At 49.9% G+C, this 9,997-nt stretch overlaps 2 protein-coding genes and 1 long non-coding RNA gene across 6 annotated transcripts in view; 1 reads left to right on the forward strand and 2 right to left on the reverse strand.

Annotated features, from left to right (window-relative positions):
• The window catches only part of Dennd1c (DENN domain containing 1C), a 12,459-nt gene extending 8,260 nt beyond the window's left edge, over positions 1-4,199 (reverse strand). The window contains exons 1-5 of one of the 4 annotated variants that reach the window (XM_028760137.1): positions 4,086-4,199; positions 2,515-2,579; positions 2,392-2,435; positions 2,222-2,271; positions 867-986 (exon numbers count right to left, since the gene is read on the reverse strand). In XM_028760137.1, the coding sequence (XP_028615970.1) occupies positions 867-986; positions 2,222-2,271; positions 2,392-2,435; positions 2,515-2,579; positions 4,086-4,102 (296 nt within the window). In that variant the 5' untranslated portion in view covers positions 4,103-4,199. Of the gene's footprint in view, positions 1-866; positions 987-2,221; positions 2,272-2,391; positions 2,436-2,514; positions 2,580-4,085 lie in introns of those variants that run through there. The other 3 variants (XM_028760205.1, XM_028760261.1, XM_028760325.1) reach the window with 3 other exon arrangements.
• A 107-nt stretch (positions 4,200-4,306) lies between these two features.
• On the forward strand, positions 4,307-5,265 carry LOC114617122. Its single transcript, XR_003710741.1, has 2 exons — positions 4,307-4,571; positions 5,152-5,265. It is a non-coding gene; the product is annotated as an uncharacterized LOC114617122 (long non-coding RNA).
• A 727-nt stretch (positions 5,266-5,992) lies between these two features.
• Positions 5,993-9,997, reverse strand: part of Tubb4a (tubulin beta 4A class IVa) — a 7,118-nt gene continuing 3,113 nt past the window's right edge. Inside the window, exon 4 of the mRNA XM_028762652.1 lies at positions 5,993-7,629. Within this exon, the coding sequence (XP_028618485.1) occupies positions 6,572-7,629 (1,058 nt within the window). The 3' untranslated portion in view covers positions 5,993-6,571. The remainder of the gene's footprint in view (positions 7,630-9,997) is intronic.

Consider the following 9,997-nt stretch of genomic DNA (forward strand, 5'->3'; position numbering starts at 1 on the left):
AGAGAGAGAGAGAGAGAGAGAGAGAGAGAGAGAGAGAGAGAGAGAGATCAGAGTCTAGAAAGTGCCCCTGAGGGATCTGATACTTTTACAAATTGTTTGAGAATTTTGTACTTGCAGACTGTGTGTTTTCATGTGTGCATACTATGTGTTTTGATCAAATCTATCCCCATATCCACCACTTCAACCCCCCTGCCCCAACTTTCCTCTTTTAATTTCTTGTGCTGTTTTCTAAAACCTACTGAATCAACCAGGTATAGTGGTGCATGCCTTCAATTCCTAGCTCTCAGGAGGACAGAGGTAGGAGATCTGTTGGAGTTTGAGGCCAGCCTGTTCTATATAATAGTTTCAGGCCAGCCAGGGCTACTTAGTGAGACCTTGTCTCACCCCCTGCCCCAGGACCCCCCAAAAGCCCCACTAAGTCCACTTAGTGCTGTCTGTAAGTACATGGGTATAGAGCCGTTCACAGGAGCATAGCAAACCTCTGAGGAGACCCAGTGTGCACCACCCAGGCAGCCATCAGTTGCTAACAGTGCCATAGTTAGCCACAGTTAGATTTTGTTTGGTTTCATGTTGTGCAGCTCTTGAGCCTCTGTGCCTTCATGGGCACAGGTCCTGTCATGTCCAGGGGTCACTGTTCCATTCTGGTGCTTCTGGCCTTTAACTCTAACAGTCTTTCCACCTGACTACTTCCAAGATGATGCGTCAGCCTCCTGTGGAGGGGATCTATGTGTCCCATCTCAGGCTGAGTGGTTCTCAGCCTCTCACTCCTCACACTTGGGATCAGTTGTGAGTCTCTGTACTCATTGTGAAGCCTAGTGTTTGCTCCTGTTTGCCCCTACTTGGCTTCAGGCTTCCATGTCACCCACCTGAGGATACAGAGGCAACTCCATGCACCAGCTCGCAGGTGGCAGAAGCCAAATCTGCGGTTGCCCACCAGGTCAGTGAGGGCAAAGGTGAAGTGCTGGACAGCAGGGCTGGGAGGCTCCCTGGAGGGGAAAAGGCTCTGGTGGAGACTGGACATCTATTTTCTGACTTCCTTGCTCCCTGACCCTCCTATCACACCCCTAAGGTGGCCTGTGAATGCAGTTGTTTTTTTGGTGGCTTGGTATGCGAGCTTAGTATTTTGTGGGTTCTTGGGAGTCAGGAGCCCTGAGTCCTGGAGTCATAGCTTCACCAGTAAGGTGTGTGCCTTGCAAGACTGATGACTGGAGTTCCATTCCACAGACCCATCTTTGAAAAGAAAGAAAATCTGGAGGCCAGGGAAGGTGGCTCATCAGGAAAATGTGCTTGCCATGTAAGCCCATGTGAGCACAGTGTGACTTCAATCTTTGGAGACCCATAAGGTAGAAGAAGAGAACCACTACCACAAAGTTATCCTTTGACCCTTGACTCAGATCCTGTGGCACAGATACACCTCTCCCCCCAACCCCCATACCACACACACAAGTAACAAATGCAATAGAAGAAAATTAAACCTGGCCTCAGACCCAGGGTGGTAAAATCTTCAAAGCCCTGGGGCTGGATGGCCAGTAAAGCCACCTTGGAGACCTCCAAGCCAGTAAGAGACCCTGTCTGCCTCAGAAACAAAAAACCAAAAAAACCACCACCACTACCACCACCACCACCACCACCACCACCACCACCACCAACAACAACAACAACAACAACAACAAAACCAAGGTGAGTGTGTGTATAGGGACCGGGGAGATGGATCAGTGGTTAGAGGACTAGCTGCTCTCACAGGGGACCCAAGTTTGGTTCCTAGCATCAACACCATGCCTCACAACGCTTGTAACTCCAAGTTTGGGGGGATCTGATACTTTCTTTTGACCTCCCTAGGCACCAGGTATGTAGGTGGTGTGCACAGACATATGTACAGACAAAACATCCATATATGAGAAAGAAATCTAAAACAAAACCAAACTGAATCAATGTAGGGCTGGTAAGATGGCTCACACAACAAAAGAAAAAGGTGGATGGTTTCTGGAAAATGACACTTGAGGTCTGCCTCTGGCCTACACATTCAGCTGCTCTGCCATGAATACACATACTCACACTCAGGAACTCTGAGTCCCCTCTGAGGGACTACCTAGCTTCCTTTGTCATTCAGTTCTTGGGTCTTTGGGTCCCTGTGCCCTGTGCCTATAATTCTTTAGTCATTAAGGTCCTGCTTCAAGTCCCAAAGAGCGTGTGTGTCCCCACCTCTCTGTCCCCTCCATACCTTTCTATGTCAAAGGGGAAACAGAACCTGGGTACCATCTGCATGGCTTCCTAGAGAGGGAAGAAGCATTAGTACACTAGTCCTCTTGGCTTTGCCCCTCAATTCAGGGTTCAAGGCCCACAGCCCCTCCCTCTGCTGGACCAGCCCCGGGATGCCTTCTGAATATCTACCTGTTCCTGGAAGTCTGGAGGGAACTGCCACAGGATGGGGGGATCTGCAGGGAGGACCAGCTGCTGAGATTGTGGCCTCACACCCTCCCTCCCATCTCTCCAGCCCCAGATTTCCCAACTTACCCTCCTCCAGGGAGTTGGGGCGGCCAGCTTCAAAGAACCAGTCAAACACAGCAGGGGGATGCCTTCTGTGAACCATGAGGGGGCTTTAGCTTGTATGTGTGAATGTGTGTGTGTTCTGAGTCTGCATCTGTGTGCTTCTGTTTGTGTATTCCCTATTCTGTGTTTCCTATGTGTGTAACTAGGTGTGTTGGTGTGGGCACCCTGGGGGGTGGAGTCAGGTGTAAATACTGCTGAAGTATGAAGAGAAGGAAAAAGAGAGAAAACCAGCGTGGTGGCCATACCCTTAACCCTCAGGCAAAGGCAGGTAGATCTCTGTGAGTTCAAGGCTTGCCTGGTCTACATATGAGTTCCAGGTTAGTCAGGACTACATACTGAGACCCTGTTTCCAAAGAGAGGGCTAGAGACAGAGAGAGGAGAGAGGAGGCAGGGGGAGACAGAGAGAGACAGAGAGATGGAGAGACAGAGACACAGAGAGAGACAGAAAGATAGGGAGGGAGGGAGGAGAGAGAGAGAGAAAGAGAGAGAGAAAGAGAGAGAGAAAGAGAGAGAGAGAGAGAGAGAGAGAGAGAGAGAGAGAGAGAGAGAGAGAAAGGGTAGAAGAGTTAGAGATGGGGGCATGCCTGTGATAGTGTGTCTGCCTATAACAAACACTTGTATAAAAAGAACATACTTATGATTCTTTCTGGTGCCTGTCCCTTGAATCTGTGGGGTAGAACTGCAGAATCTCAAGTGTGTATTGTGTGAGTACTATCTCTTCTCTCCCTGTGTCTTGAGCATATTTAAGGCTTGTCCTTTTTTCTCTGAAAGAATTTTTTTTTTTTTTTTTTTGTGGTTTTTCGAGACAGGGTTTCTCTGTGTAGCCCTGGCTGTCCTGGAACTCACTCTGTAGACCAGGCTGGCCTCGAACTCAGACATCCGCCTGCCTCTGCCTCCCAAGTGCTGGGATTAAAGGCGTGCGCCACCACCGCCTGGCGTTCTCTGAAAGATTTTGTGGGGTCCACACTTAACAGAGAAAGAAGAGCAAGGTGTCCTGGCACTGAACTGCAAGCCCCACAGCCTGCCCTTCCCTGCTGTCGACTGCATCTAGCAGAAGATGCTGAGGCCTTAGCTTTCAGAAATCAAGGGAGGTGATTGACTTGCCGATACCTTATCCCACCCGGTTACACACTTACATGGGCACCTCCAGCATCTCGTTGTATGGACACAAGGCAGCCATGAGTCCCCGACTAAGGTTGACAGTTTCTCAGCATACCCTCTCACACCTGACCGCTGACTAGCTATCCCTTCCTGGAAACTACCTTCCTAAAACCCCCACCCTTACTGGGGCGTCACACTCCTAAAATCCCTGGTTTCATTACACAGATCCAGAGCCAGGAAAGTGGAAGAGGGACTATGCATGGCCTGATCAGGTCCCTGAGTGACCACCGTGGTCAGTGGGTGGCTGTGCTTCCTGGGCCCTCCCTTGCGGTAGCCCCAGATACCATGTTTTTGGTTTTTTGTCCTTCTCCAACCCCACCCGGGCTCAGGTCTGGCAATCTTGCTGCATAGGATGGAGGGAAGACAGTTCTTACGTCTCTGTGGATCCCATGGTCTCTGCAGGGCTGGCCCAGCTGGGCCCTTTCCCCTAGGGCTCCTGGGGCTGGGGGAGCCTGTGTTTTCTTGGGGCTGGGCCTCTGATCTGCTCAGTTTCCTGTGTGGCTGAGAGAGGAAGTTTAACAGAGTGACGTCCTAGATGAAGGAGGCCCCCGCCCCCACCCTGTTGTGAGGAACTCATCTAGCTTCATAGCCTAGATGAGGACAAGATCTGTGGGAAGCAGGGCCAGGTTGGGAGGTCCAGCTTCACCCTTATGGTCCCCATGGCCTCACCTAGACCCTTTCTTTCTGAGTCCTCTGAGTATTGAAAGTCTGTGAAGATCACTGCCATCATTTCCCTGTGTTGTTTCTCTGTTTCATTTATAGGGGGCAGCTGCACTGAAGGGCAAAAGAGGCTGACAGAAGTTGACATCTGGAGTCACACAGGAATTCTGATGGAAATGCAAGAGAGGCTCTGAACCCAGGTAAGGTGTGCATGCACATGGGCACACACAGGTGTGCACAGACACACACACCTCTCACTGAGATTGGTGAGTGAAGACAGGCAGACAGGCCTGGGTATTACCAAATTTAGAGTGCCATCTGTATTCCAAGAAGTTAACTTCAGGGCACTGGAGACACGGTTCAGTAGTTAAATGCGTGTACTGCTATTGCAGTGTGGTGGCTTAAATGTGCTTGGCCCAGGGGATGGCACTCTCAGGAAGTGTGCTCTTTTTGGAGTAGATGTGGCCTTGTTAGACTCCTTCAGCTTGTCACTGAAGGGGTGGGCTTTGAGACCCTTCTCCTAGCTGCCTGAAAGAAGACAGTCTTCTTGCTGGGCAGTGGTGGCGCACGCCTTTAATCCCAGCACTTGGGAGGCAGAGGCAGGTGGATTTCTGAGTTCAAGGCCAGCCTGGTCTACAGAGTGAGTTCCAGACTGCCAGGGCTATACAGAGAAATCCTGTCTCGAAAAACAAAACAAAACAACAACAAAAAAAAAAAAGACGACAATCTTCTCTTGACTGTCTTTGGATCAAGATGTAGAACTCTTGGCTCTTTTTCCAGCACCATGCCTGACTGGATGCTGCCATGCTTCCGGCTTAATGGAATATGGCTTAATGGATAATGGACTGAACCTCTGAACCTGTAAGTCAGCCCCAATTAAATGTTGTCCTAAGAGTTGCCTTGGTCATGGTGTCTGTTCACGCCAGTGGAAACCCTGACTAAGACACACAGAATGGAAATGATGAACAGCACGAGTGGTTCACAACTTCAGCTCCAGTGGATCTGACGCCTCTGGATTCCAGATACCCATTCACACAATTAAAAATAAAATCAATATAATATTGAAAAACAATTTTAAAAAAAGTCTTAAGTTTGGGTCCCCATCCTTGTGAAGCCAATCAACCACACCTTTGATCATAGCTCTCAGGAGGCAGAGGCAGGCAGAGTTTTGTGAGTTCGGGGCCACCCTGGGCTACACAGTGAGTTCCAGGACAACCTGGAACTCTCTACATAGGGAAATCCTGTTTCAAAAACACCAAAACCCAAACCAAATAAAATGCAGAAGAAGATGCATTCAGTGTGGCCACACTGGAAAGAGGGACCAAAAAAAAAAAAAAAAATCCAGTGACCTTAAGGCCTGTCTGACCAAGATGGGCTATGTTGAATAAATCTTACTTGATTTGTTAGAGTACAGACTGTGGTCACAGTATGCATGTTCCTGGTGTGCAAGTGGCTTATCTTACACCACAGAGAAGCTCTGGTCTAGCCTGGTCTCTTTGGCTCTGCAATCCCTGTACCCCACCACTCCCGGAGGTGATCTTCAGTGGCACTCTTCCACCCTGTGGGCCTCTCCACTCCCTGGCTATACTCAGGGAAGAAACTGAATCAACAGAAAGCCACATCAAAGCAATGACTCATTTATTGATGGAGGGTCAGCAGGGGAGAGCTGGATGGGGTGCACAGTAGGGAGGGGCTCCCTCACCTCAGGCAACAGGCCTCTCTTTTCTCTTCCTTCAGCACTTCTCTGGTAGGAACTGAACTAAGGCACAAGGGTCAGGAGTGGGGAGCTGTGAGGTCAGAGGTAAGGGAAGGTGAGAGGCTCCGAGGCTGGGGAAGACGTCAAGTCAGGATCTAGAGAACTATCTGGGCATGTCAGAGGTGAAGAATGGTTCAGGAGTGCTGGGGAAGGGACCCCCGCTTAAAAGAAAGGATTTTCAAGATCTAAGGAGTGTGTGTGGTGTGTGTGTGTGGTAAGGGGTGCTCATGGGAACTAGAAGAGCCCTTCCCTGGCAGGTTGGAGAGACAGTGGGGTTTAGGAGTTAAAGGTGAAGCAAATAGAAGCAACCTGGGCTCTGGGCTTGGCCCTCATGGTGAAGAATGCTCGTGGGATCCGAGGGAATGAGGCAGCTGGATGCAGAGGTCGGGTGCTCAGGGTCAAGCTTTGCTGTTGTGCCCTAAGGGCAGAGTGATGTCAGGAGACTTAAGCCACCTCCTCTTCAGCCTCCTCTTCGAACTCGCCTTCTTCCGCCGTGGCATCCTGGTACTGCTGGTACTCGGATACCAGGTCGTTCATATTGCTCTCTGCTTCTGTAAACTCCATCTCGTCCATGCCTTCGCCTGTGTACCAGTGCAGGAAGGCCTTGCGCCTGAACATGGCGGTGAACTGCTCTGAGATGCGCTTGAACAGCTCCTGGATGGCTGTGCTGTTGCCGATGAAGGTGGCTGCCATCTTCAGGCCCCGGGGTGGGATGTCACACACTGCTGTCTTGACGTTGTTGGGGATCCACTCAACGAAGTAGCTGCTGTTCTTGCTCTGCACACTTAGCATCTGCTCGTCCACCTCCTTCATGGACATCCGTCCCCGGAAGACAGCAGCCACGGTCAGGTAGCGACCGTGTCTCGGGTCACACGCGGCCATCATGTTTTTAGCATCGAACATCTGTTGGGTCAGCTCAGGAACGGTGAGGGCCCGGTACTGCTGGCTGCCCCTGCTGGTCAAGGGTGCAAATCCTGGCATGAAGAAGTGGAGACGGGGGAACGGCACCATGTTCACAGCTAGCTTGCGTAGATCTGCGTTGAGCTGGCCCGGGAAACGCAGACAGGTGGTCACTCCACTCATGGTGGCCGACACCAGGTGGTTGAGGTCCCCGTAGGTGGGCGTGGTCAGCTTGAGCGTGCGGAAGCAGATGTCATACAAGGCCTCGTTGTCGATGCAGTAGGTCTCATCGGTGTTCTCCACCAGCTGATGCACAGACAGCGTGGCATTGTAGGGCTCCACCACCGTGTCAGACACCTTGGGCGATGGCACCACGCTGAACGTATTCATGATCCTGTCTGGGAACTCCTCTCGGATCTTGCTGATGAGCAAGGTCCCCATGCCTGAGCCGGTGCCACCTCCGAGCGAGTGGGTGAGCTGGAAGCCCTGGAGACAGTCGCAGCTTTCTGCCTCTTTGCGCACCACGTCCAGGACTGCATCCACTAACTCTGCGCCCTCGGTATAGTGACCTTTGGCCCAGTTGTTGCCTGCTCCGGATTGACCTGGGGAACAGACAGGGTTGAATCCACAGGCATGGGGGAGGGGTGGACTCTCCAGCCCATCTGCACTGCACCCTAGTATCTGAATCATTAGACTAGAAGAATGATAAGAGTACCTGGCTAGGCTCCGTGGATATAACACACATGAGGCCTAGAGTTCCACCCTTGCCACAATAGAAGTCAGGTGTGTTGGCCTCCTTCTCACTGCAGTACTCAGGAGGTAGCAGCTGTAGGACCAGGCATTGAAGACTAGCTACAGTTACATAATGAGTTGGAGGCCAGCCTGTGCGACCTGAGATTCAGTAAATAGTAGTTAACAATGAAAAGACTGGAAGAGTAATGTTAGAGCAATATTGTTACTTTACTGATTTAATTTACTTTTGGGGACTGTGGTGGTTAGTTTTATTTTACTTCATTCATTCATTTATTATTTTAATAGCTTTGTTATTTTTATTAGCTGGATGTGGTAGTGTGTATCTTTAACCTCAGCACTGGGGAGGTAGAGCACAAGGCTAGACTTTTAAAGATTTATTTATTTATTTTATTTATGAGTACACTGTCACTGTCTTCGGACACACCAGAAGAGGGCATCCAATCTCATTACGGATGGTTGTGAGCCACCATGTGGTTGCTGGGATTTGAACTCAGGACCTCTGGAAGAGCAGTCAGTGCTCTTAACCGCTGAGCCATCTCTCCAGCCCCAAGGCTAGACTTTTAAAAAACAACCAACCTACCAACCAACCAACCAAGCAACCAACCAACCAACCAACCAACAAAAAAGCTCTATTTTTATGTGTGTGTGCATGCAGATAAGTATATGTGCCCCTACACACCAGAAGAGACTATTAGAGATACAGGGCGTGGCTGTGAGCCACCTGACATGGGTACTGGGACTCAAACTCAGGTCCTTTGGAAGAACAGGTAGTGTTCTTAACCACTGAGCTGTCTCTCCAGTGGTTTGTCTTAGGTGGATTTTATTTCTTTCTTTATATGGGTTATCGCTGTGTAGCCCTGGCTGTGTAGCCCTGGCTGTGTAGCCCTGGCTGTGTAGCCCTGGCTGTGTAGCACTCTGCCTGCAGAGTGCTAGGATGACAAGAGTGGAGTACCATGCTGGGCTCCAGGTTGTTTGTTCATTGCGCACAGGCTCTCATGAACCCTAGGCTGGTCTCTAACCCCATGTGTAGTTCAGGATAACCTTGAACTCCTGTTCCTCTTGATCCATGGAACACTGACATGATGATAGACATCAGGAAACTCAGTGTCTGTGGTGCTGGACATGGGACTCAGGCAAGTGCCCATGTTGCCTTGTCCCCTCCTGCCTCTGCCTTCATCTCTTCCTCTCACACCCTCTGCTCCAGCCACACAAGCCTCCTGGCTGTTCCTTCATCACCAGCCTCCAGATTTTTTTTTTTTTTTAGCCAAGACAAAAATCATACACATTTGTGGGGGACCACATTGTATTTTGATACAGGTCCATACTGTACAATGTTTGAATTAGGATAAAGATACCAACTACCTTAAACATACATCAATGTTTTATTTATCCTAAAGACATTTAAAAAATTTTCCCGCCGGGCGGTGGAGGCACAGGCCTTTAATCCCAGCACTTGGGAGGCAGAGGCAGGCGGATTTCTGAGTTCGAGGCCATCCTGGTCTACAGAGTGAGTTCTAGGACAGCCCAGGCCACACAGAGAAACCCTGTCTTGAAAAACGGAAAAAAAAAATTTCCCTCAGCCGCATGAGATTCTGTATATTGTTTTAGTCTGCAGTAACCCTACTGTGTAACAGCACAACTGTTACTATTATTACTGACAACAATCATTTACTATAAAACAATCAACTATTAAAATGTGATTAATTCTATAGTTATCTTTCAGTTTTTATTTTATTTAATTTTTGGGGGGCATGAGCATTTTTTTGTCTGTGTGTCTGTGCCCTTGGAGGTGTCAGGTGCTCTGGAGATGATGGTTGAACCACACCAGGATCCAAACAGGGTCCCCGCCAGAACGGAGTGCTGGCGACTGCTACGCCATCTCTCCAGCCCTGATTACCGTGTGATATAATAATTAAAGTTAATACTGTTTCAATTTTGCCATATCTTCATCCACTACAGAAAGCTAAGTAAAATTGTACCTCATCTAAGCTTTGAAAATCTCCTCTCCCTCCTCCTAGTACCCTGTCTATGCTCAGCCTCTTGTCTGTTCTCCCTGCAGTGGCCAGAGGGCACTGGTGACCTCAGTCGGGTCCCAAAGGCTCCTCTTTCACCTCTTACACCAGTTCCTGCTGGCCCTACAGCCCACAAGGAGGACTCCTGCTGCCCTGCTCCCTCCTGCCTGGTCGTCCACAAGGAGGACTCCTGCTGCCCTGCCCC

The sequence above is a fragment of the Grammomys surdaster genome, unplaced genomic scaffold (genome assembly GCF_004785775.1).
Source record: "Grammomys surdaster isolate TR1022 unplaced genomic scaffold, NIH_TR_1.0 62, whole genome shotgun sequence".
In the NCBI taxonomy this organism is placed as follows: Eukaryota; Metazoa; Chordata; class Mammalia; order Rodentia; family Muridae; genus Grammomys; species Grammomys surdaster.